The 27893-nt window shown below is 41.4% G+C and overlaps 1 protein-coding gene across 2 annotated transcripts in view; it reads right to left on the bottom strand.

Annotated features, from left to right (window-relative positions):
* The window catches only part of spg11 (SPG11 vesicle trafficking associated, spatacsin), a 143179-nt gene extending 119495 nt beyond the window's left edge, over positions 1 to 23684 (bottom strand). For both annotated transcript variants that reach the window (XM_059639165.1, XM_059639166.1), the window contains exons 1-7: positions 23374 to 23684; positions 20915 to 21099; positions 13962 to 14189; positions 8843 to 9041; positions 7907 to 8047; positions 5808 to 6250; positions 2279 to 2424 (exon numbers count right to left, since the gene is read on the bottom strand). In XM_059639165.1, the coding sequence (XP_059495148.1) occupies positions 2279 to 2424; positions 5808 to 6250; positions 7907 to 8047; positions 8843 to 9041; positions 13962 to 14189; positions 20915 to 21099; positions 23374 to 23597 (1566 nt within the window). In that variant the 5' untranslated portion in view covers positions 23598 to 23684. The remainder of the gene's footprint in view (positions 1 to 2278; positions 2425 to 5807; positions 6251 to 7906; positions 8048 to 8842; positions 9042 to 13961; positions 14190 to 20914; positions 21100 to 23373) is intronic.
* Positions 23685 to 27893: the final 4209 nt, after the last annotated feature.

The following is a 27893-nucleotide window of genomic DNA, read 5'->3' as shown; positions in this document are numbered from 1 at the left end:
TAGTACTGCACAGAGATCTGTAATAAACAACCTAATGGACGTATGTTTACAAGTTTACCTCAGATTTCTTATTTTTGCAAGAAAATAAAAAAGGCACAAATAATCCAAACATTTCAAAATTTCTCAAAAAAAAATCTGTGAAGGACTTGAATTCTCCGCCTCCCCCCCCACCCCCGCCACTCTTTGGAGCATTCCACAGAGGGTCATCGAAGGGACAGGATATGTTAAGGTAATGGAGCCCTAAACATTGATAGCTCTTTTAAATGACAAGTAACAGCAGTTGCACCCTTGATCCATATGACCTCATTACTCTTTCCATTCCCAAGAAATATAGCCTTCACAAATTCTGGTTTATTTTCCTCATAAACAGTGAGGAGATCAAATTCCAAGAATCTGTTACTTGATATGAAAAATGACAAACCTATTGGTGTAAGCAATTTAATCATGTGTGCAAATTCTTCCACCTATAGCAAAAAGGAGAGATTTTATTGTTTTACTATAGTATCAGCATAGCAACAAGGCTGTAAAGACATTCCGTCAGTAGCAGAATTGCACAGTGGAAATCAGTAACTCTTTGGCTTCGAAGCCAATCAGTGCGTTGTTCTTTCTGGTTCTGAAGAAAGTGGCTTCTGCAAAAGTTTCCAAGGACACGCTAGTGGCTTGTCTTCTCATGAATATTCATTTCACCCAGACACTCTAGCTTCACAGTCCAGCAGCTGAGTGTGCAACGTGGGGATACGGTTGTACAACGTCAAATCTAACAAGGTGAAATGTCACCACTTTAGTTTAAGAGGTTCTATTAACAGTTAAATGCATGAAATGTTAATGCAATATTGTATTCTGACTACTACTTTCAGTACTATTGTATTTTTGTAACTAAAAACTATGGCTGCAGAAAGTCTTGAATAAGGAGTTATCTTATCACATGCCAACAGTTCTATTCCAAGAAAGCAAAGGCAGACCACAGGTCAGTAAAATCAGCTTTCCAAAGTGTCTAGAGGCACCACTATAAATCAAATGAGCTCCTTTGAATATAGGAGAATTTTACCAAATCAAACACATTAATGCTACCACAGCTCTGTTGAATATTTTTTTAGAGTTCATCATGACTTCATTTTTTTGACTCCGTTACAACGTATTCAAAAGTGCCAAGACATCAAAAGGTCAGAGTTTCTACCCCTAAGAATACACCTCTTATAATCAAGGTGCCACAAATGACAACTCCCAGATGACGAGTTTTGATCAAAAGGCAGAACTGTACAAGAAGAATGCATGTAATTAGTTTTGTACAAATCTACTGCAAAGTAAAATATCACTTCACTCAACACGTTTCATGGAAATCCAGAAAAGAATTTAATAAAAGAAGTGAATAAGCAGTGGTTGCAGGTGTGACTGGTTAACTAAATGCTCAATTATCTTTCATAATGTGGTAAGAATTCCATAAATCCTTTCAAGAGGAGAAACTTCAAGCAACATCAAGGGAGAGAGAGATTTCTCTGCGCAGCAACATCATAAAAGCTGTCAAAAAGAAAAATTATGATTCTGCTGTAAGTGACAGGCAGAGAAAATCTTCCTCTGATCATTGGTAACTCTCTCTCTCATCTTAACAGTCAGGGTGTTAGGCTGTTTCTACATTCATTTACTCAGCAGGGACCAATCATAATCAGAAAGGCATTCTGTTAATAACTTATTGGCAGGCAGAAGTACAAGGTTTTCCTCAAGGTAGACCTCTGTTCAGAGTGCCCTTTGTAAATCTGAGCACATTCAAAATTTTGCTGTCAGCATACTAACTTACACCAAGTTCTCTTCACCCATCACCTCCATGCACACTGACCCCACATCAACACCCAGCTTGGCAATGCTTTGATTTTAAAATTCTTGTCGTGGTTTTCACATTCTTCTTAGGCATTGCCCTTTCCTACCACTCTCACCTCAAGTTTCACTACCATCCATGCTTGTCCATGCAGCTTCAATTTTCTTTACTCCACTTTGACAGCTGTGCTTTTTGCTACCTGCCTCCTCACTAAATCCTCCAAATTATATCTTTAAGATGCTCTTGTTCCAACATCTCATGTGATTCAATGTTAAAACTTTTATGATAACACTCCAACGAAGTGCCTCGAGATGTTTCATGTTTTATCATGCATAAATGCATGATTTTGATGGATTAATACTGCAAACAATATGCAAAACAACATGCTGAAATTTAGCAAACAAAATTTAAAATTAAGCTTTTTAAACTTGTCAAAACAACCCTTTTGTCTCCCCAGTCTCTTACCTCTAATGCATGGATGGGAATTGAACATCGATTCCAATGATTAAGATGGCACAATGAGTCAACAATGCCTGCCTTCCCATAAATCATTAAACGATTCAATAGATCTTCTTGTGAGAAATCAAACACCACCATGGTAAGGCCAGCATCTGAACAATGTAAATTAGAAACAGGAAAGCAAGCGCTAAATCACAACATTAAAAATTCAAGCTTTTAACTTTTAAGCAATTTGTGCTAATTCTTAACATTCATTAGTCAACTAGAAAATTTACTGAACTTCCTAAATGATTTGGTTAGCAAACACATCACATGGCATGAAATGCAAGAGATCAAAAATCAGAGATAATGGGAACAGGCCAGGTTCAAATTACTCTGCATTAGCTGATCTCAATGACTGAGACACCAGCAAGGCACTTAACCTTAGGACCAAACACTGGGTGCACCAGCCACAATCTCCACTCCCTATTGCTGTTCTGCTAGAAGTGTGTGCACACACCTAATTGAGGCAAAGATCTGACCAAAGACCCTGATATTAAAAATGGTTACTTGGACTGGCAGTGTCCATGGAGCCATAACCCTGTTAATCAGCAATCTAGCACTGGTCAACGGAAAGAAGAATCAAAGTCAAATTCACAAAATTCAGCATTCAAAACCCACCTCAGTTGTTAAAGTAGAATTATCATTACAAACTGGTGTTAATCGCAAATGTACTTCTTTCCTTGTTGGAGTGGGATTAGTATCTCTCTACTGGAATAAAAACACTGCAACATGGTCCCACACATGAATTTAGCAGACAAGTATGTTTAATATGAAGTCTTTAAATGAAACAATTATTTACAGTTGAAATGACATATTTTGAAATGATGCACATTACTTGTCCCAGAATGCTGCTCCTATTAATTAGAGGATTACTAAGTAACCACATTAATCTTCTAAACAAACAATCTGGGCTCCATGCTTAAAGTTATGAACATTGCCTCATATTTACTCTATCATTTATCTTAATTAACTTAAACCAGATCTACTCAGACTTGTGTTTCAACAATGGGGACCTGGTGGTGTGGCAGTAACATCACTGACCTTCAATCCACACTGCTGGGCTAGTGTTTGGGTACATGGGTTCAAATCCTATTTGAGTGGGATAAAGTACGGAATTAAAAACTAGTCGGAATGTCAATGACCCAGTGTATCAGTAAAATCCATCTGGTTCTCACTTACGGAAGGAGTTCTGCCATCTTTACAGGGTCGGACCCTCCCACAACTCTAGATTCACAGTAATGTCATAGACACAGTCAGAGTCTTACAGCACAGCATGTGGCTGACTGCTAACTGCCTTCTGAAATGGTCTAGGAAGCCACTCGGTTCAAGGGGAAAATTACAGGCAACAAATGCAGGCCTTGCCTATGACGCCCACATCATAAAAATCAAGAAAGAAAAGTGATATTCAGTTTAATAATAGAAGTATATTGCTGGAGATCCACATCTTAAACCAACTTTTTCTCATTGAGCTTCCTGCCATTACACAGGACAGAAGAACAAATTGGCATTGGCCTCTTGGGAAAACATCAGCATGTCAAAGACAGCATCATGAGGAACAGTAGTAACAATAATAACAATATTTTACACTTACAAAGCACTTTACATTTATAAAAAGATATCTCCAAGTGCTTTGCAACAAGGAAAAAGGATATTGTCACTACTAAACACATGGAGAAAACAAACCCTTATGTCTACAAATGGTTTCTGGTACAAGTGAACAACTCTGCTAGCACCCTCATCAGAAAGCTAGAGGTCCAAATTAGAGACCTGAAAGGACAGAAGGAGTACCTAAGTGCAAAACCCAAACTGACTTCATTCACCAAGACACAGATGTTTGCTGTGCTCTTCACGTTCTTCCCTTTTCCTTTGCCCCCCACAAACATGCCTCCCGGAAAAACACTGTGGCAATTAATCACTGAACAGATTCACAAGAAATTACCAATGTTTTTTAAATTCAAGAACAGCTTTTAAAAAATGCTATTTAGGAAGATGTTAACATAAACAACAAAAACAAATGCAAATATTTAACCTATTTCCCAGCAATATTGTTTACAGACTCAGTTCTGCTGAATTAAAACTTCCATCTTAACTCCTTGCTCAAATATCTAGAAATATCTTTCCAGTTGAGGCCTACAGTCTACTTTTCAGTCCTGACAACCTAGAATTCTTCTCAATACCTACAACCTGAAAGCTTTGAAACATTTCTCCCAACTTGAAGATTTCTACTGAGTAAAGCTCTCAGTCTGGAAATTTGTATAAACTAAGCTGCTTTTTTTACTGCCATGAAACTGTTCATCTCAACTGAAACCCAATTCTAGCCTCTGAACATTCAAGCATTCAGGAATTATCGCCCCAAGTAAATGATTGAGGTATTCAAGTTAAATCAGATACTTTCTTGTAATTGACGTCTTGAGCTCATAGTTCCAAATTACTAAGCTCTTAAAACCAAAATTTAAATTCCTAAATGACAACATAAATTATAAACCTTTATCAGAATATTAAATAAACTTGTTCTTGTTTTAAACTATTCTGACGCTTGCATAAGCACCCAAATTTTAGGATCACAGTGCATGTTGAAATGCAAGATATTCAGTTCCAGAATTCAACAGTGATCTTTTATGCAGTGGCTTCCAGCAATGGAAGGGGTTACATTAAAGTGTCTAGGCCCGAAACGTCAGCTTTTGCGCTCCTGAGATGCTGCTTGGCTGCTGTGTTCATCCAGCCTCACATTTTATTATCTTGGATTCTCCAGCATCTGCAGTTCCCATTATCACATTAAAGTGTCCTTCAGTTAACATGTTAAATGGAAATTTCAGCTGACTGCTATATAGTCCAGGATATCATTAAAACTGTTCAGAGCAGAGAATTATCTGGGCATTTTAAACCAATATCCCCGCAGCTCCCACCCTCATCCCTTCAATCAACATGTCCAAAATCAAAATGCCTAAATCTTATTTGTAGTTTCCAACAGGATATTGCCGGCAAAGAATAGTAGGTATGGTTTGATGAAGTCATTTGAATCATACAGCTTGCAAACACACCCTTCAGTCCAACCAGTCCATGCCAACCATTTTCTCAAACTAAAACTAGTCCCATCTGCTTGTGCTTGGCCCACATCCTTCCAAACCTTTCATATTCACAAACTTATCTGAATATCATTTAAAAACCTTCTCTGGCAGTTCAGTCCACAAACCACGCACTGTGTGAAAAAAGTTGCCCCTCGTGTCCTTTTTAAATGCTTCCCCTTTCACCTTAAAAACACGCCCCCTCGTCTTGAACTCCCCCACGCTAGGGAAAGGGCCCTTGTCATTCACCTTATCTGTGCTCCTCATGATTTTGTTAACCTCAAAAGAGGTTACCCTTCAACCTCCGATGCTCCAGTGAAACAGTCCCAACTTTTGGAGTTTATATCGCAAACATGCCATTCCAGGCAACCAGATTGTTTCTGACAGATGTGATAAAGATACTGCACAAATAATTTTCAATAGTGTACCTGTGAGAAACAAGGATAAGTCATCGTTCCCATCGCCTTCCACCGGCAAGGATTGGCCCCTGATATGATGATATTTCACCTCTTGTTTCTCCAAGTCCCAGTAGGCAGCAGTCACTGCTCCCGAGTCAGGTGCAACGAGAGTGAATAAAACACTAAATTCAGACACAGACACTGTCTGAATGCTCATGGATTCCTTCAGCCCCTGAAGCTGCACCATCCCATTCAACTTATCAGCTCTGTTGTTCAGCTCCTCTTCCTGGGCAAAATTTTTATTAACATCATCGTAAGGCACTACTGAGGATGTACAGGAATTAACATTGCAGGGTGCATCATGAGAATTCTGGCTGGACAGGTGGTGATACCAGGGAGACCACTGCAGGAATCTTTCTGCTGATGATACTTTAGTCTGGTTGTAGAAAGTTCTCAAGCGGGCTTTCCAAGACCTTTAATATGCATATGAAACCATTTATATTACAAAACAGAATAATCATGTAAATGCACACTCTAAGATGATAATCAACACAACTAGCCTGAGTTAGAAAAAAACAGCATGGCCTCACACTCAGATTGTCTTCTGTTGATATATCTGAAAAGACACAAAATAAACATAGATCTTTCTTCCTTTAGACCCAACCATTTTTCTTCCTCTCATTTTTCCATCAAGACACACCGAGGATGCTTTGATCACTTCACTAATTTGTCTTTTGACTCAATTTTTACATTTTCTTGCATTGTTGAAGCAAGTAGAGACATTTTCTTCTTTAAAAGGAGCCATGTAAATGCAATTCATTGCTTTGAAGTCAAACATTTCCCTTTAAAACAAGTCCATGTGTTCTTGTTTGTAATGAATTTAATCCCTTGAATCCTTATCAGGTACCTCCACTTTTTCTGTTCCCATCTTGAGAAGACCCTGAAAAGCCATTTGTAAAAGGAATGTTTGAGGAGGTTACATTAAATGCAAACCTGCAGGACAGCATGATACTCCTCCAAACGTTGGGGTGATGAGCATTTCTGTACCCATGACCATGGCAGTCAGTGTTATTAGCTGATTGGTCATACTATGTGAATTAGAGAGGCCATTTAGGTAGCACTCGATTTTTTCCAATTGATGCTATGCTGCTGTCTGTCACAGAATTTAAGCTTTGCTGAAACTGGCAAAACATCTGTACTATGTACAGAATAAAGTTTCAAGCAATTTACCAAGTCACTTAACACTATGCTAGAAAAATAGATTCAGGCAGCCTTTTGGAAACAAGCAAATTTTTTTTCACTGCTTTATCAAAGCATATACAATATGGGACTGTGTGTCACATGCTGGCCTGTGGAACTAGGGCTCTAGTCAATGGAAGGATTTGTTTTCCTGTCTCCTCCATCAGGTTCCTGTGCCAGAAGAAAAGCCAAACAAAACCCAATTTCGATCAAAATTCCAGTTGTATGGATTCCTTGCATTGCATTACCCACAATGTTGCCAATTTTTAGCAATCTTCCACAAGCCAGACAAATATGGGAATTTGGAAGATTACACAGGCGTTGATCATGATACATTTCAGAAAATGTTGAGGCAGAGTAGAAATAGTTTTATTTTTTGTCTACAGTAGACCTCTGAGCAAGAGTACAAAATATACATTATATGTACATACACCAAAATATGCATATCTTGATTAAAGATTGGAAAATGTCTGTATAGTCCAACTCAAGGATCATTAGACAAAAATACTAAATACTTAAGGTATTTGCAATTATGTAATATAGAATTAAAGTACACACAGACGCCACTTAGCTCATCATGTCTTTCGTTAAAAACAGCTACTAAATCAGTCCCACTTTCAAGCTCTTTCCACATAGCTCTGCAAACTTCTCCTATACAAGCATTTATCGAATTCTCTTTTGAAAGCTACGACTGAATTTATTTCCATCATCCTTCAATAAGCATATTCCAGATCATAATACACTATGCAAAATAAATTGAATTCTCTTGCATTTTTGTAGATCGTCTTAATTTAAGATTTCATAAAAATGGAATACACAATTCATAGAAGGTAAAAACAAATGCATTTAAATGTCATTTATGACAACAGCTGTGTTCTTTCTACACTTACCTATCCATTTGAAATGACAGGTTGAGCTGTTTACTGTGATATACCGAACTGGCAAGGTCATCTTCATCAACGCCAGCAGGTGCTTTCAAAGATGCATTATCAGAAGCACTTCGCGTACACTCCAAGTTCTCAGGGTGTTTTCTGCAATAGCAACAATAATCTGAATTTAATGTACCTTATCAATTCTAATTCCCACTGAAAGTTCATAAAACAAATGTCAAAGCTGTTCTTTGAAAACACTGACTAGCAGATCCTCCTTGATGCTGCACACAAATAATTTGACATCTAGTTTCACAATCATCATGGCTTAGTCCACTACGGTGCAGGTGACACGTTTTGGATTTTAGACAGGTGGGTGGAAGATTCCAAGTAGATTCCATGTTCTTCTAGGAAAGACAAGGAATCAACTAGTTGAGATGACCCACTAATATATGCCTCACCTCAAGAACATCCACAGCAAATAGATCTAACACTCTGCATAGAGTTAGTGTATACAATAAAACATATGGGCAAGACATTTCTCTATAATGCTGAAAATTTTGAACGTGGAACAATATTTGTGTGCACATGATGTAGATTTTAAAATTTAAAATATTGAGGTAAGACACCATTTCATTCCAAATCTATTGCGGCTATCAAAAGTATAATCTGAAGAACTCCAGCAAAGCCAACACTTAAAATGTTTCAAAAATATTGTTCTAGGACAGGGAGTAAGCAGCAGATAGCATTTGCTACTGGATGCTATTAACCCAGAGTCAAAGGAAACTTGTGTTTATTCGGTCAGATCTAAAACCTTTGTTGGGGAAGAGATGACATTTTGGGGTACGCCTTCTCGTAAATTTCCGCAAGTCCTACACTATTTAACCAATTCATTCAACCTCAAAGTCTGATTATTTCTGGATTTTTATGTAAAAACATTTAAATAAAGAGATTTACCTGAAAAAAATATTCAAATTGACACAAACAGCAAAATTAACACAGTTCACAGCCACAACAATGTGCAAATTATGTGATAACCAGAGTCTGTTCAGGCAGGACAGATTACAGACATCATTTGCCTCTTCGGTTTCTCCAGTCTGGCAAAGGGCAAGATTAACACTGCCACGCTGTTTACCATCGACAGTATCATAGATATCTTAAAAATCATTATGTAAGGAAAGCTACCGCAAAGATTTGTGATCCAATGAGACCCAACGATGGCTGTGATCAGCGTTCGCTTGGTTGCACAGTCACAAAGTAATTTCAGATTGCAGGACAGAGAGCCAGAAGGCCATGCACAAGCCATGGTCCCTTAAATGTGCACGGAGTCACGTAGCAACCTTTAAGAGATCACTCAGTGCAACAAATAAATCATAGACAGCATAGGATTACAGTTCATGTAATCAAATAGTGAATTCAAATCCAACCACAGCAAGCTGTGAAATAAAATGTAATAATTCTGGTAATTTGAGAGGCAGCACCAGAAAATTTACTACGAAAGTCACAGTTCCCCAAGACAGTATCTGCAAACCTGGCGTAGTTTGGCTGACATCTGGCTCCAATTGTACATAAAGCGATTTGACTTTATCATTATGGGGTTGGCCTAGCAAGCAACTTCGTTGTCAGAACTATAAAAGGTGACATTCGCCAGTGTGTCCCACATCCACAAAACAAAATTAAAAACATCCACTTTGCTCAATTTACTGCATTTGCAACATCATGGACTTCATACAATCTAATTTTAAGTGTTATTGCTTAAAGTAGGTTTTGAACAATGTGATAGAGATCAAACATTTTTTTTCTGGTTGCAAAAGACTCCACATCCTCATCCGTATATTCAAATGATGTTCCAATAAAAAACCTGATCAAAAAAGCAAATTATGGTTTCTGATTGGCAAGAACAAAAATAAATAAAGCAATACTGCATCTACACATTTATTGCTCACCCTCTACCACAAATCTATTCTTTATGATGCTGTTCACTTCGACCCCATTTAATAACTTACTAATCACAAAGGTGTGTTAGAAATACTGTTTAAAAGAATGCGCTGTTTTGGGGCTGTCTTTAAATGAGAGTAAAATGGAGGAATAAAGGTGCCTCATGATCCATATGACAACGAGCTTCAGTGGCTTGGTTGATAAAGGCTGAAGAGGGTCACACGCTGGTTTTCTGTAAAGAAGGTACAAGATGTTCAAACCTGTAAACAATGACAAGAACATGTGTGCTAATTGTGATTGGATTATTAATCTCTAAGAGTTAGGAATAAAAAAACCACAAACGCTGAAAATTTGAAATAAAACAATTAATGTTGGAGAAACTCCAGTCTGGCAGCATCTATGGAGAAAAATGACAGCTAATATTTTGAGTCCAAAGTGATTCTCTGTCAAAATTGAATATCAAGTGTTAGGAAGAAATATCAGATTTTATAAACTTCTATACAGTCTAAGGTTTTATAGAGTAGATTTGTAGTTCGTGTTGTGGATGTTGTGGTTGGTTGGCTCGCTGAGCCGGTTCGTTGCTGTTCCACAGATGTTTCATTATCCCGCTGGGCAACATCATCAGTGCAGCCTCCAATGAAGCGCCGTTTTGTTTTCCTGCCTGGTATTTAAACTCAGGAGTCCATTGAGCTGGATTACTTCACTTCTGGTTTTCCTTCGCGTTGGAGTGTATATGGGGTTGAATTCTATGCGTTTGTTGATGGCTTTCTTCATGGAGTATCAGGCTTCTGGGAACTCCTGTGCTGGTCTCTGCTTGGCTTGTCCCAGGATCTTGGTGGTTCTCCTTATCCACGTGGATAGAGATGAGTGAGTATCACATAGCAAGAACACGTACCAGCAAGTACATACTGGGCAACAAAATCCTCAACCCCAATCCTAAAAAACCTCAAACAGACCAGACAAATCAACAAAACAGACTGAAGAACGAAACCCGAAGGAACCAACACACCGTGACTCTTTGGCCTCCCAAAAGTACACCAACTGGAAGTACCCCTCAGACCCATAGTCTCCTTGCCAGGCATGCCATCACACAGAGCTACAAAGTAGACTCAGGTACCTAGTCAACAAGTCACCCCACTCTATCCACTCAGCCAGAGAATTCCTCAATTCCAAAGACATACGGATAGATGACGATGAGACCACGGTATTGTTTGATGTCACTGCCCTGTTCATGTCCAATAAACACACCACTAGCAAGAGAAACAATGACAGCACTAATAAAACAAGACCAAGACCCCAGTGAAATCATCTCAACAGGCAACATGCTGAAGCTACTGGACCTATGCCTCACCACCCACTTCACTTTCAACGGCCAAACATACGAACAGATTAATGGGTCACCCAGCTCCAGACTAATGGCCGAGGTGGTGATTCAAAGACTGGAAAGTACGGCCCTTCCACTAATCCAACCAAAACCATGGATACGCTAAGTAGACAATATCTCTGACATCATTAAAACGGACCAAACTAGAGGTGACACAAACTAATTAACAACACCCTCACCAGAATAAAAATTCACCAGAAAGGAGGAGAAGAACAAACAGCTCCCATTCCTGGACACCATGGTAGAGCGCAGGAAAATGGGGAATTCCTAACGAAGGTACACAGCAAAGCCACACACACTGACCAAGTACTGAACTTCAACAGTAACCATCTTAACACACTGAAACAAAGCTGTGTAAGAACTTTATTTAAATGGGTAACAACACACTGCAGCAGCACAGAACTACGCCGAGAAGAGGAGTATCTTCCAGGTGTTCAAGGAAGAATGGATACCCAAAAAACTGGGTCAGAAGATGCCTACTAAACAAACAACACCAGGAAGATACCCACACGTCCGACACACTCTTCATGCTACCTTACATCAGGAAGGCATCAGAACTAGCCACAAAGACTCCTACGACCACTGGGCATCAGAATAGCACACAAACCCTCATCAACCTGACGACAACTGCTCAGCCAAACCAAAGACCCACTACCCACTACGGACTGGACCAATGTCATATACAAGACCTCCTGCAGAGGCTGTGACAAACACTACATGGGACAAACAGGAAGGAAATTAACAAGAGTACACAAACATTAACTGGCTACAAAAAGACACGACCAATACTCACTCATGCCTATCTACATCGATAAGGAGAACGACCAATTCAATTGGGACAACACCAAGATCCTGAGACAAGCTAAGCAGAGACAAGCATGGGAGTTCCTAGAAGCCTGATACTCCACAAAGAAAGCCATCTACAAACACAGAGCTCTACCCCACATATACTCCATAGCGAAGGAAAACCCAAAGTGAGGTAATCCAGCTCAATGGACTCCAGAGTTTAAATACCAGGCGGGAAAACAAAATGGTGCTTCATTGGAGGCTGCACTGGTGATGTTACCCAGCAGGATAATGAAACATCTGTGGAACAACGAACCAGCTCAGTGAGCCAACCAACCACAACTTCTATGTACTATTTAATACTAAAACAGAATGGATTTAAGACCAAAGGAAACCTACGTGGCATTTCTACATGGATTCAAGTTCAATTTGACTCACCTGTCATGGGAAATGGATTTTAGGAAGGAGAGATCAATAAAAATAAACAATGGTGGTGTTAGTTTTTAGGTTTCTTAAGAAAGCTCTGAACCACCAAAATAGATCAGTTTGTCAGAATCCGAGAGAGATCAAGGAGACATATGGATAGTCAGTTCTGCTCCTGAAATGGATAAATTCCTGACTACTCATTGTGGGTGGGAGCTCACACTCATTTGTGGAGGTCAAGGTTTAAATTCTCATGACATGCCTGGAAGATACTTTGGTTGGAAGGACGAATCTCCAGGGTGATTCTCGTCAAGGAAGTCAGTTCAGGATTAGAAGTTACTCAGGTGGGAAATGAAAAAAAATGAGGCAGGCCATTGGGAAGGAAGGTTAACTTTGGACTGGTTCCAGAAGGTGAAGTGCCTACCTAAGAGAAAAAGTATAACCATGGCAGTCATTTTAAAATTAAATGGGAGGGTCATTTCTGTATCTTTGAGAACAAGTTAGCTACTAGACAGTGTTCCTTTTACTATGTTACATTAAAATTTAAATTACATTGACTGGAAGGCTTGCATAATCACTGGAAATTCAAATATCTTTTTACAAGTTATCAGTCTCTAAGACGACCACATTTCAAAATGTACTTTCCAGGTCTACAGTCTCCAACTAACAAACATTAAATCAATGTTTTGGTGTGGAGAAACTACTGCTGTACTGGAATGAAGGGGCAGGAAGATAAAGTGAAGTTCTGCTGGACAAAGGTGAATAATGTGAAAACTACATTCTCGTGTTGCCCTACAGCAGTAAAGGAAAATAAAACTGAATGAGACATTAACTTCTGAAAGTGATTATTGATTTTCAGAAGCAATAAAGGCACATGTCTTTGAAGATTAATTTGTGTAATAATAAAGAGAGCATTTTGTGGAGGGGGATCTACTGTCAGGTAACTTGCAGCAATCTTATAGGATCCACCATCCAGGCTCCCTTCAGTAAAACCTATCACAGCTTTAATATTAAAATAGATTTTTTTGGAAATATATTCATTCCTGAAGGTGAAAAACATTGGAATTGCTGACAGTCACCATGAAACGAATCTGTAAATCATATTCATATGAATCATACTATTTCAGCTGTATGCATAGTTAATTCAGGCTCCCAAATAGGGTCAGTATTGGTAACATAACCAATATAGTTTCTTCAATTAGTGTTAATAATAAATCAAAAAGGTTACAGAGGAAATTAAAAATGGCTGATAACAAAAGTTCCTCGTTTGAAGCTGCCCTATTATATTTTGATGAGAATCACTCAACTTTGCACACTTCAGCTAAAAGAGCTACAACAGTGCATTACAGCATATGGCATTATAGTCAATTAGTCCCCTGACCCAGATGAATGTACTGTTGCAAGATTGTTAGTTTTCCACAGTGAGTAAGTACTTACATCTGATAATGCAGGCTAAACTGAAATTTGGTGTCTCATAGGTAATTATTTGCAGTGGTTTATGTTAGGGTGTTCAATAACACAGGTCTTTTTAGGAAAAAAGGATACATATCCAGCCTGCACTATCCAACAAGAAAAGCATTTCTTGGCGAATCTGACCATCTGTTATTCTCTCTGCAGCACCAGGGGGAAGACATAGTTTAAAGCAGCCAAAAACATCAGCTTCCGAGGTGCTCTCCATCCAAGTCAGATGGAGCAGTGTGCAATTATCCAGCAACACGCAAGATGTGCTGCTTTTAAATGACAGAATCTTCACAGTGAAAGATGAAGGCAGACCTAAAAAACAACAACAACTTGCATTGAACCAGGTAAATGCAAAAGAATAAAAAAAACAGACAAATTTCATGTAAATCTACATGGTGTGGAGCATTGTCATTTTGACTTTTAAATGATTAAAACAACTTTAGAGATTATTAAGCCAGCATCCACGAATAGTTTTTTTCAAAACATACTCAATTTTCTCATCAGGCAGATTTATAAAACTCTGGGAACAGCAACACAAGAAAAGACATACATTCCATGATGTTCGTTTTCCATACTGTATTGGTCAATAACATAAGTAACTAATTTTAAGAAAACATTTGAGAATAAAATCTTTATGCACAAATCTGTTCTGTCTTTAAGGATATGTGGACCTGTTAAATTAACATAATCTAAAATGCTTTCCACACTGTGATCTGTAAATTATAATGATATAAGTAGCCCTTATGGTACATTATAGAAGTGAAACAGGATCACAGAATGAACTCGCTGCCTTTAAAGGAGATAGAGGCAGCAACACTCAGGTTATTTCAGAAGAATTTAGATATACACTTGCAGTGCCAAGGCAGGCAAAGTTTTGGGCCAAGTGCTGGAAAATGGGATTAGAGTCATTAGGTGGTTGTTTTTTTGACTGGCGCAACTCAATGGGCAGTTCAGTCAACCACATTGCTGTGGGTTTGGAGTCACATGTAGGCCGAGCCAGGTAAGGATGACAGTTTCCTTCCCCAAAGGACATTTATGAGCCAGATGGAGTTTTCTGACAATTGACAACGTTTTCATGATCAATAGACTCATAGAACAGAGAAAAGTACAGCACAGTACAGGCCCTTCAGCCCATGACGTTGCGCCAAACTTTTACCCTAAACTTTTACACTAATCTTAAGGTCTATCTAACCTCCACCCCTACTTTATACTATCATCATATGCCTATCTAATAGCCACTTAAATGCCCCTAATGAGGCTAAACTCCACTACCCACCCCAGCAATGCATTCCACACCCCAACCACACTCTAAGTAAAGATCCACCTCTGACGTCTCCCCTATATTTACCTCCACTCACCTTAAATCTATGCCCCCTCGTAATAGCCACCTCCATCCTAGGAAAGAGTCTCTGGCTGCCTACTCTATCTATACCTCTGATCATTTTCTACACCTCTATCAAGTCAACTCTCATCCTTCGTCATTCTAAAGAGAAAAACCCCAGCTCACTCAACCTTTCTTCATAAGACGTCCCCTCCATTCCAGGCAACATCCTCTGCACCTTTTCCAATGCTTCCACATCTTTCCTGTAATGAGGCAACCAGAACTGGACACACTACTCCAGATGTGGCTGAACCAGGGTTTTGTATAGCTGGACCATAACTTCACAGCTCTTGAACTCAATCCCTCTATTATTGAAAGCTAACACACCAGACGCCTTCTTACCAACTCTATCCAGCTGGGCGGCAGCTCTCAGGGAGCTGTGAACATGAACCCCAAGATCCTTCTGCTCCTCCACACTGTCAAGAATCTTTCCATTAACCCTGTATTCTGCTTTCAAGTTTGTCCTTCCAAAATGAATCACCTCACACTTTTCAGGGTTAAAACAACATCTGCCACTTCACAGCCCAGCTCTGCATCCTATCAATGTCCCTTTGTAACCTAGAACAGCCCTCCGCACTATCCACAACACGACCCACCTTCATATCGTCCGCGAACTTACTAATCCACCCTTCCACTCCTTCCTCCAAATCATTTACAAAAATCACAAATAGAAGAGGATCCAGAACAGATCCTTGTGGTACACCACTCGTAACTGAGCACCACGTTGAATAATTTCCATCCACTACCACCCTTTGTCTTGTAAGGGTCAGCCAATTCTGAATCCAATCTGCCACATCTCCCCCTATCCCTGGCCTCCTTACTTTCTGCATGAGCCTACCATGGGGAACCTTATCAAACGCCATACTTAAATCCAAGTATATCACATCCACTGCTCTACCTTCATCCACGAGTTTGGTCACTTCTTCAAAGAATTCATAAGGTTCGCGAGGCATTATCCACCCCTCACAAATCCATGCCGACTATCACGAATCAAACCATGCCTTTCCAAGTGATCATAAATCCTGTCTCTCAGAGCCCTTTCCAATAATTTGCCCACCACTGACATAAGACGAACTGGCCTGTAATTTCCAGGGTTATCCTTATTCCCTTTTCTGAACATGGAAATGACATTTGCCTCTCTCCAATCTTCCAGCACTATACCAGCAGACAGTGAGGACAAAAAGATCATCGCCAAGGGCCCTGCGATCTCTTCCCATGCTTCCCATAGAATCGCTGGATAAATCCCATCAGGCCCAGGGGATTTAGCTATCTTCAACTTCCTCAAAATTCCTAGCACATCTTCCTTACTAACAGCAACCTCCTCTTGCCTACCAGCCTGTTTCACACTATCTTCCCCTACAACTAGGTTCCTCTCAGTTGTGAATACTGAAGAAAAGTATTCATTAAGGACCTCTCCTATCTCTTTAGCTCTGTGCACAAATTCTCTTTACAATCCTTGATCAGCCCTACCCTTTCTCTGGTCATTCTCTTATTCCTCAAAAGCCTTGGAGTTTTCCTTGATCCTATCTGCCAAGGTTTTCTCATGCCCTCTCATAGCTCTCCTAAGCCCTTTCTTCTGCTCCTTCCTGGATAGCTTGTATCCCTCTAGAGCCTTTTCTATTCCTCATTTCCTCAACCTTACATAAACATAGTTCTTCCACTTAACCAGTCATTCGGCCTCTCGAGAACCAAGGCTTCCTTGCTCGACCACGTCTGGCCTGCTTGCTAGGGACAAACATATCGAGCACACACAGCATGCATTCCTTAAACAATCTCCACATTTCAATAGTGCACTTCCTAGACAGCATCTGTTCCCATTTTATGTTACTCAGTTCTTGTCTAACAGAATTGTAACTACCCTTCCCCCAATTATAAACCCTACCCCGCTGTATGTACCTATCCTTTTCCATGACTATTGTGAAAGTAACAGAGTTATAATTGCTACCGCCAAAGTGGTCTCCTACCAACAGGTTCATCGCCAACAAAGTGACTGCTCCTTTCTTGTGGACCTCAACCCAAACTGACTCTGTAGACGTATCATTCTCGAACTGCCTTTCAGTAGCTATACTAGCCCTGACTAGCAATGCCACTCCCCTGCTTAATAGATAATAAAATGTGAGGCTGGATGAACACAGCAGGCCAAGCAGCATCTCAGGAGCACAAAAGCTGACGTTTCGGGCCTAGACCCTTCATCAGAGAGGGGGATGGGGGGAGGGAACTGGAATAAATAGGGAGAGAGGGGGAGGCGGACCGAAGATGGAGAGTAAAGAAGATAGGTGGAGAGGGTGTAGGTGGGGAGGTAGGGAGGGGATAGGTCAGTCCAGGGAAGACGGACAGGTCAAGGAGGTGGGATGAGGTTAGTAGGTAGCTGGGGGTGCGGCTTGGGGTGGGAGGAAGGGATGGGTGAGAGGAAGAACCGGTTAGGGAGGCAGAGACAGGTTGGACTGGTTTTGGGATGCAGTGGGTGGGGGGGAAGAGCTGGGCTGGTTGTGTGGTGCAGTGGGGGGAGGGGATGAACTGGGCTGGTTTAGGGATGCAGTGGGGGAAGGGGAGATTTTGAAACTGGTGAAGTCCACATTGATACCATATGGCTGCAGGGTTCCCAGGCGGAATATGAGTTGCTGTTCCTGCAACCTTCGGGTGGCATCATTGTGGCAGTGCAGGAGGCCCATGATGGACATGTCATCAAGAGAATGGGAGGGGGAGTGGAAATGGTTTGCGACTGGGAGGTGCAGTTGTTTGTTGCGAACTGAGCGGAGGTGTTCTGCAAAGCGGTCCCCAAGCCTCCGCTTGGTTTCCCCAATGTAGAGGAAGCCGCACCGGGTACAGTGGATGCAGTATACCACATTGGCAGATGTGCAGGTGAACCTCTGCTTAATGTGGAATGTCATCTTGGGGCCTGGGATGGGGGTGAGGGAGGAGGTGTGGGGACAAGTGTAGCATTTCCTGCGGTTGCAGGGGAAGGTGCCGGGTGTGGTGGGGTTGGAGGGCAGTGTGGAGCGAACAAGGGAGTCACGGAGAGAGTGGTCTCTCCGGAAAGCAGACAGGGGAGGGGATGGAAAAATGTCTTGGGTGGTGGGGTCGGATTGTAAATGGCGGAAGTGTCGGAGGATAATGCGTTGTATCCGGAGGTTGGTAGGGTGGTGTGTGAGAACGACGGGGATCCTCTTGGGGCAGTTGTGGCGGGGGCGGGGTGTGAGGGATGTGTCGCGGGAAATGCGGGAGACGCGGTCAAGGGCGTTCTCGATCACCGTGGGGGGAAAGTTGCGGTCCTTAAAGAACTTGGACATCTGGGATGTGCGGGAGTGGAATGTCTTATCGTGGGATCAGATGCGGCGGAGGCGGAGGAATTGGGAATAGGGGATGGAATTTTTGCAGGAGGGTGGGTGGGAGGAGGTGTATTCTAGGTAGCTGTGGGAGTCGGTGGGCTTGAAATGGACATCAGTTACAAGCTGGTTGCCTGAGATGGAGACTGAGAGGTCTCCCCACCTACACCCTCTCCACCTATCTTCTTTACTCTCCATCTTCGGTCCGCCTCCCCCTCTCTCCCTATTTATTCCAGTTCCCTCTCCCCATCCCCCTCTCTGATGAAGGGTCTAGGCCCGAAACGTCAGCTTTTGTGCTCCTGAGATGCTGCTTGGCCTGCTGTGTTCATCCAGCCTCACATTTTATTATCTTGGAATCTCCAGCATCTGCAGTTCCCATTATCTCTCTCCCACTCCCCTGCTTCTTGTTTCACCCTCCTTATTTCTTTTAAAGCATCTAAATCTTGGGACTTCCAACAACCATTCCTGTCCCTGAGTTATCCAAGTTTCTGTAATGGCCACAACATCGTAGCTCCAAGTACTGACCCATGTTCCAAGTTCATCCGCCTTATTTCTGATACTTGTAGCATTGAAGTATGCACACCTCAAACCATTTCTGCGTCCACAATTTCACTCCATTGATCTCATTTCTTTATTAACAACCTTACTCCCTGTTGTGTCTGTTGGAAGGCTAACTATCCATCCTCTGAATTATAAATCCAGTTCCCTACCCCCTGCTAATCTAGTTTAAGCCATCCTGTACAGCTCTAGCAAACCTCCCACCCAGGATATTTGTGCCTGTCTGGTTCAGGCACAAATCTGCTTCTTGTCCTTCCTATACAGGTCCCACCTTCCCCAGAATGTGCTCCAATTATCTGCATAATGGAAGCCGTCCCTCCTACACCAGCCCTGTAGCCATGTGTTTTGTTGTACGCTTTCCCTATTTCTTACCTCATTATCACGTGGCATTGGTAGTAAATCCAGAGACAACTATCCTGTTTGTCCTGGCATTCAGCTTCCAGCCTAACTCCCTGTACTTGTTTTTCCACATTCTCTGTCCTTTTTCTATCTACATCTTTGGTACCGATGTGTGCCATGATTGCTGGTTGCTCACCCCCTTAAGGATCTCGAAGGCACGATCCGAAACATCACAGACCCTGGCAACATACTATCCATCCGTCTCATTTGCATCCACAGAACTGCCTGTATGTGCCTCTTACTACTGAATCCTCCCCACTACAATTGCTCTCCTATTCACCCCCCTTCCCTTCTGTGCCACAGGGCCAGGCTCACTGCCAGAGGCCTGTCCGCAATGGCCTTCCCCTGGTAGTTCAGCACCTCCACAACAGTATCCAAAGCGGTATACTTATTATTGAGGGGAACGGCCACAGGGGATCCCTGCACTGTCTGCCTGTTCCCTTTCCCCTTCCTGGCAGTCACCCAGCTACCTTTCTCCTGTTCCTTGGGTGTGACTGCCTCCCTAGAACTCTCCTCTATCTCCCCTTCAGCCTCCTGAATGATCCTGAGTTCATCCAGCTCCAGGTCCCTAACGCAGTTTGTGAGGAGCTGGAGTTGGGTGCACTTCTTGCAGGTGAAATCAGAGGGGACACCAGCAGTAACCCTTACCTCCCAAGGAGAGCATGCAACTGTCGTAGCTTCCATTCCCTCTGCTCTAGATTTCCAGAAGAATAAATAAAAAGCCTCACCTTACCAACCCTCCACACCGTCTTTTTTTTGGTTAGAGAGGAGGAGGATGATGGGTGGGAGACCCTACACGTGTAGTGTTTTGGGTTTAGCCAATGCCTGAATACATCAGTTCCTTCCTGGCTCACGTTCTCTCCACAAACCAGAGACTGAAAACAAGGCGGCCTGCTGCATGAGGTAAGTTTTTATACAAGAAAGAAAAAACCTTACCTTCCCATCAGCACCCTGGCTCATGGCACTGCCACTGAAAACTCCGAATTCCAAATAGTATATTGAATTCAAAGTCCACCATCCGCCATGGCAGGATTTGAAACCAGATCCCCAGAATATTAATTGGGTCTCTGGATTAATAATCTAGCAATAAAATCACTAGGCCATTGCCCAGCCTATAGTTTGAAACTATAATCATTCATTGCTCAACATCATTGGAATCTTGGAACTGCCTTCCTAACAGAATAACGTATACCCTAAACATTACAATGGTTCAAGGAGGTAGCTCATCAGCACCTTCAACAGAGCAATTGGGGATGGACAATAATATGGTGACACAGCCAGTGATGCCCACATCCCAGTTACAATCCCCAAATACACCCATTTTCACCAGTTGGATGAGGGTGGATTTCTTTACTAAACTCAGTAACACTCACTTAGGTTCTTGCTTTCAGCCAACTTCTTCAGTGCTTCCTCAGTACAGCTGTGGGTGTTGGTGATGTCACAGATGCCATCCTGGACACACAGCTCGTAGACCCCCAGGTCATTGCGACTATTGAGAGCAAGAAGCCGTTCCTTAACAGGTGAAGCCTGTAAGATCTCATTTGTCTCCCAAACAAACCTGTCCGCAAAAAAACAAAACCAGAAAATACATTGAGAGGTAAAAGAAACATATCAATAATGTTTCCATTGGCTGTAGTTACTGCAACAAACTGCTGTACCAGAAAAATGATGTAGGCCGAGATGAAGTATGTTGGGAGGGCAGTCAAGTGGAGCTTAAACACTAGCAGAGAGCAGGTGGCCATTAGCCAGTTTTTGTGCTACTTTCTAAACAATTAACATTGGCAGTTTGTACAGATTTCAATGATTGCTTTCAGCATTTTAATTATTGTGCAGTCAAAGTGTTAATCAGTTGCTAGCTCTTCCTAGTGCTTACCTTGACAAACACATCATTTCACTCAACTACAGACAAACACAATCAACCTCTTCCAACACTGCATTGTGAAGGATTGCTTGGAGACCACAAAAACATATGAAAGGACAGATATTAAACTTTTTGCATGACCTGGCTCTACCAATCTAGGTTTTGTCGATATCTGATTGGATCTCTTTAGCATCAAGACCTTCAAGAATGAGAAATACTAATAATTAGAATGAACCAAGGGTAGAGCTCAGACTTCAACGAGAACAGCTGTCTGAGGAGTGTCGTACATCATGGGAACAACTGTGACCCTAGTGGATTCAAAACACAAAGCATTAAATTTCAGTTGGAATTCACATGGAGTGAGTCTGAGCCAGAGGCAGTCATTGAGGAACGTGATGTGGCAGCAACTGGCAAGTACCTTGTCAAAGTCCAGCTGCAACAACAACGGTGAGCCAGAAAAAAAAGATTAGAATAGAAAGTAGCAGAGAGGATCAAAACCTCTTCAAGGTAGACATACCAGGAACAGAAATGGCATGGAGTTAAACTCTTAAACAAAGAAAGCAAAAATAGAACATAGAACATAACAGCACAGTACAGGCCCTTCTGCCCTCGATGTTGTGCCGACCTGTCATACCAATCTGAAGCCCATCTAACCTACACTATTCCACGTACATCCATATGCTTGTCCAATGACGACTTAAATGTATTTAAAGTTGGCGAATCTACTACCGTTGCAGGCAAAGCATTCCATTCCCTTACTACTCTGAGTAAAGAAACTACCTCAGACATCTGTCCTATATTTCACCCTTCAATTTAAAGTTATGCCCCCTCGTGCCCGCTGTCACCATCCTATCTAACTCTCTGATAATTTTATGTCTCAATTAAGTCACCTCTCAACCTTCTCTCTCACGAAAACAGTCTCAAGTCCCTCAGCCTTTCCTCGTGCCACCTTCCCTCCACACCAGGCAACATCCTAGTAGATCTCCTCTGCACACTTTTCAAAGCTTCCACATCCTTCTTATAATGCGGTGACCAGAACTGTACGCAATACTCCAAGTGTGGCCGCACCATAGTTTTGTACAGCTGCAGCATAACCTCACGGTTCCGGAACTCGATCCCTCTATTAATAAGAGCTAAAACACTGTATGCCTTCTTAACAACCCTGTCAACCTGGGTGGCAACTTTCAAGGATCTGTGTACATAGACACCGAGATCTCTCTGCTCATCTACACTACCAAGAATCTTTCCATTAGCCCAGTACTTTGCATTCCAAATCTACAGATGCTGGATATTTAAAACAGCTCTGAAGGGTCACTGAACCCAAAATGTTAACTCTGCTTTCTCTCCACAGATGCCGCCAGACCTGCTGAATTTCTCCTGCATTCCTGTGTTTTGTTTCACTTGTGCAGGAGTTGTCATATGACAGGAGACTGAGAAGGTTCGGTTTGTGCTCATTTGATGTTTAGAAGAAGAGGTGACTTTATTGAAACATAAAAGATTCTTAGAGTGCTTGGTGGGATGGACGAGTTCAGATGGCTTCCCTTTGCATTACAGTAAAGGAGCAGAGGGCATAAGTTCAGAGTAAGGGGCTACCCATTCATCTCAGAAATGAGGAAGTATTCTCTCAGAGGGTGGTGAATGTGTGGAATTCTTTACCAGAGCGCCTGGGTCACTAAATATATTCCAGGGTGAGATTAATTTTTAATTATAAAAGAATCAAGGATAATTGGGAAAAGGCAGGAAAACTGAAAATTATCAGATCAGTCCTGATCACACAGAATGGAGAGGATCTGATGAGCTGAATGGAGTATTTCTGTTCCTAAATCTCGTGATCTTATTCCCTGTTCTGTGCGTCATACCCTTTCCCACTACCGGACTACAGTTCCCAGAATGCGGAGCGGGGAAACGTCACGTGCGCGGACGCGTGACATGACGGGTTTTTGTCGCCGCTGTCGCCTCAGGACAACTCACTCAGTGAAGCTCCCGGCCTGAGCAGCCACTCTCCTCCGGCAGCAGCGGCCCGAATCCGGACAGCGGGCGAAGAAGCACAGGCCGCCCCCTCCGTTTGAGGGCGGCTCCAGACCGCACAGAGCCTGACCACAACCCACAGCCTTGGCCTTCAGAAAACCCTTGGCTTCTCTCCATTCTGGCGCAGCGTCCAGCAAGACTTCGAGAACCTTCGGGCTGGTCTCCATGGCCTTACGAGACCCAGGCCCCGCAGACACCTGCCGTTGTTAAACGGGAACCGGGGAGCCGCGGCCGCAACAACCTAGCTTGATATGGTGGGCGGGGACTCTGATTGACAAGGGCCTCAGCCTATCGGAGTTAGGATTCGGTGCCGTCAGGGACAGTGAACCAATCGCTGGAGAGGGGCGGGGATTTTGCCGTGCAGTTTCGATACATATCAGACAACATTCTCCCCCTAGAATCAGAGCAAAGCAATCGATGCCGGATTGTGGTGTATCAATGGAGAGGCTGTTCAGCCAAATGGGCAGACAGCGAGAACTGGAGTTTAATGCTGAAATGTGTGCGGTTATGGCCTGGTGGTGTTACTGCTAGACTATTAATCTCGAGATCCAGGGCTTGTTCTGGGGCCCTGGGTTTGAATCCCACAATGGAAGATCATGGAATTTGAAATCAATAAATATCTGGAATGAAGGGTCTCTTGACTGTAAAACCAATGCTGAAAACACATCTGCCATTTTCGCCTGGTCTGGCTGACAAGCTACTCCAGAACCACAGCAATGTGGTTAATTCTCAACTCTTTCTGGACAATTAAGGATAGGCAGTAATTGGCCAAATCAATGACACCTACATTACAACAAATTAAATACTAAAATGATGTATTTTGGGAAGACTAACAGCAAGGGAGCACATGTTGAATGGTGGGAGCTTAGGAAAAATAGAGGAACCTTGGTGTGAATGTTAATAGACATTGAGGTCAGCAGGATAAGGTGGTTAAGAAGGTGTATGGACACTTGCCTGGATTAGTCAAAACACTGACCTCAAGAACAAGGAGGTTGAGGGAGCTGTTTAAAATAGCTGTGATCCTTGTGCAATTATGGTCAAGTGTTTTCTTTCAAAGCCCTGAAATGTATTTTTCTTTCAAGTATTCATCCAACTTATTTTTGTAAGTTGCTGTTGAATCTGCTTCCAGTGCCCTTATAATCCACTGCATTCCAAAACAGCAATATCGTGTCATCATTTCCCTAATATTCCCTTTTGTTGTTTTCCTGACTGCATTATACTGTGTTTTCTGGTTATTAGCAGTGCTGCCACTGGAATTTGTGCATGTTTTTTAATTTATCAAAATTTTTCGTGCTTTTAACCATCTCAAACTTCTTCTCTGAGGATCAGTTCCATTTTCTGATTGAACTGAAGCCCAGTATACCTCCATTTCAATCAGTTGCTTGGCTTAACAAAGAAGTCACTCCCTCCACATTGCCTATCCGTTTAATTTCACTCAGGTAATATTTTCAACTTTATTTGTGTACGACCTATCAATATAATAAAACATTATTATTGTCTGAACCATAATTAGAGAAAATCAGCATATGAAAAACACCTGACCATATATTGCATTATTGTTTGTGGGATCTTGTTGCATACAAATTGGCTGCTGAATTTCCAACAGGCAGTGCTTCAAAAAGTGTGTTGATGGTGCATCGACCTCTAGGCTGTTCTCAGGTTGTGAAAGGCACAAGCAATAGTCAATGTAGTTACTTTGACCCCAAAATATTGAAGTTCACCATCTCTCGTTATAATTCCACACAGGCTTATCAAGTTCTTGTTAACAATTATTTTTATACTGTCACAACCATTCATTATTTTGTGCAGTAAATTATTAATTTTAGTTTGTACAAATATAGGTGTGAAATAGGAGCCAAAGTAGACCCTGTGCCTGATCTGCCGTTCAGTAAGATCATGGATGCTCTGTTCGTGTTTTGAATTCCACATTCCCATCTACCCTAATAACCTTGTTTCCCAACCTGACCTGACAAGAATTTATCCATCCCTCCCAGTAATCTATTCATTAACTCCACTTCCACCACCTTCTGAGGCAAAGAGTTCCAAAGCCCCCACAAAAAAGAAAAATATATTCTACTGGTGCCTCTTCTGAAGTGATGTTCCCTAATTTTAAAACAGTGCCCACTAGATCAGGACTGGCCCTCATGAGGACTCATTTTGTCAAAAGCATTCACAATCTTATACTGTGATGTAAGGTGTGTGATTTTTAAACTTATAATTTATTTCAGAGTCTGGATTTTGAATTAGTGGCATGCGGACTTTGATCTGTGTTTATGAAATGGTTTAATAACAATAATTTTGGCATTTATGAACCATGATTTTTAAATAAGTATGTGTCAGAGAGTAGCTGACTAGGGGCCAATCTGGAGTGATTATGAAAATGTATTTGTTTTTGGAGAGTTTTATGATTTAAAAAAAACAGCAAATATTGAAAAGCGTTAGCTTGGCTTTAGGATAATCAAGAACTTTTTTTTTGAGGAAAAGCCTATACATTGAAAAACTTTTGGCAGTTCTCTAGAAGACCTTCCAGAAGGCCTAGCTGTGGTCAGATATAAGAATGGTTTCTCCTAGAGTTAGAACAATTAGGAACTAGGTTACTTTGGTGTAAGTGTTTTGATTTGAAAATTCCAGACCAGAAGTCTGGTCATAAACAGGTTATTTGAAGCTAAGGAAGTTTAAGCTCAGATGTGTGACTGATAAACTCATAAGACCAGGAATTGAAATAAATAGTTAAATCAGAACCTTTAGGTGGGATAGAGAAGGGAGCTCTTTCTGGTATTTAAGTATTATAGAGTGATAGTGTTGGGATCGTTGGAGATTTTGTTTTGCTGTGCATTTCAAAATCTTTCAAATTGTGTTATATGTAAATAGCTTGATTTGTTTTATTTAATCTTAATTTCTTTTGGAAATAAAGTTTTGTTTTATTGTAAAAACTAAACCTACAGCATTCTGTACTTCACTTTAATTAATAAGCCATTATGAACAAAAAAACTAAATGTGATCTCTCAGGCTAGATTTTAATCTGGGATCTGACTTATCCAATATTAACATCAGCTGGGATCATACCAATGTACTACAGTCAAGTGACTCCTGACTCCTAAACGCCAGAGGAAACAAATCTTACCTTTCCAGCCTATCCTCATGAAACAGCCCATTCCAGGACCAATCCCTCTAGAGTACACAGCATGGAAATGGGCCCTTCAAACCAATTCATCCGTGCTGTCCATGTTTCTTAAACTGAACTAGTCCCATTTGCCTGTGTTTGGCCCATATCCCTGTAATTCTATACATGTACCTGCTCAAATATCTTTTAAATGTTGTAATCGTACCCGCCTCAAACTCTTCCTCTGGAAGCTCATTCCATATACATACTAGTCTCTGTTTGAAAACATTGCCCCTCAGGTCCCTTTTAAACCTTTCCAGTCTCACCTTAAACCCTGCTGTTTGGTTTTGGACATCGCTACCCTGGGGAAAAGACTTTGGCTATTCACCTTTTCTACACCCCTCATGATTTTATAACTCTCTACCTCACAATACCAATTGCCCACCAAAAGTTTGCATTTACTAAACTTTTAAAATATATTAATTATCTCAATATCAACCCCTATTTTTGCTCCGAACTTATTTCACAAAACCACTATTCTGCTTGAGGATTCTCCTACTTCACAGTCTTGCTCAAAATTCTTATTTTTAAATCCACTGCCATCTTAAATGCTTAAGTCTGCAGTTATAGATATTTTCTAATCAATCTGTTCAAAGATATCATTACATATCTCTGGGGAAGATGATACTTGAAGGTGAGCTGCTTGGCTCAGAGGTAGGAACATTACCCCTGCACAAAAGCCCTAAAAAATAAATCATGGAAACTTACTGTTTAAACATCACATTATTATAAGCCACTGGTGGTTTGCTGCTCTTTCAAGGGTGCAAGGTACAATTAGCGTGGTAATTTTATGCAAGCAGTATTCGTGGCCAAGGTAGATCTAGAAGTTTACATGGGAAAGAAGTCAACAGGGAATGTATGCAGGAATTAAATGTTTATTAAATTAATCATCGTAATTATTAAAAATCAAAATTGTTGTATTTACATGTAAACTAGAAAGTAGGTGCAGGAGTAGGCCACTCAGCCCTTCAAGCCTGCACCATTCAAAATATGATCATAGCTGATCATGCAATCTCAGTATCCCATTCCCACCAACTCCCCATACTCCTTGATCCCTTTAGTCACACGGGCCACATATAGCTCCTTCTTGAATGTATCTAATGAACTTTCCCCAATAGCTTCCCATGGGAGAGAAGTCCACAGGTTCACAACTCTCTGACTGAAGAAATTCTTCCTCATCTCAACCTGAATGGCTTCCCCTTTATTCTTAAAGCGTGACCCTTGGTTCTGGACTTCTCTGCTATTGGGAACACTCTTCCTGCATGTAGCCTGTCCAGTTCCATCAGGATTTTATTTCTTT

Source organism: Stegostoma tigrinum, chromosome 33, assembly GCF_030684315.1.
Source record: "Stegostoma tigrinum isolate sSteTig4 chromosome 33, sSteTig4.hap1, whole genome shotgun sequence".
NCBI classification, from domain to species: Eukaryota; Metazoa; Chordata; class Chondrichthyes; order Orectolobiformes; family Stegostomatidae; genus Stegostoma; species Stegostoma tigrinum.
Note: the sequence above shows the minus strand (reverse complement) of the source record. Positions and strands in the feature narration are given on the sequence as shown.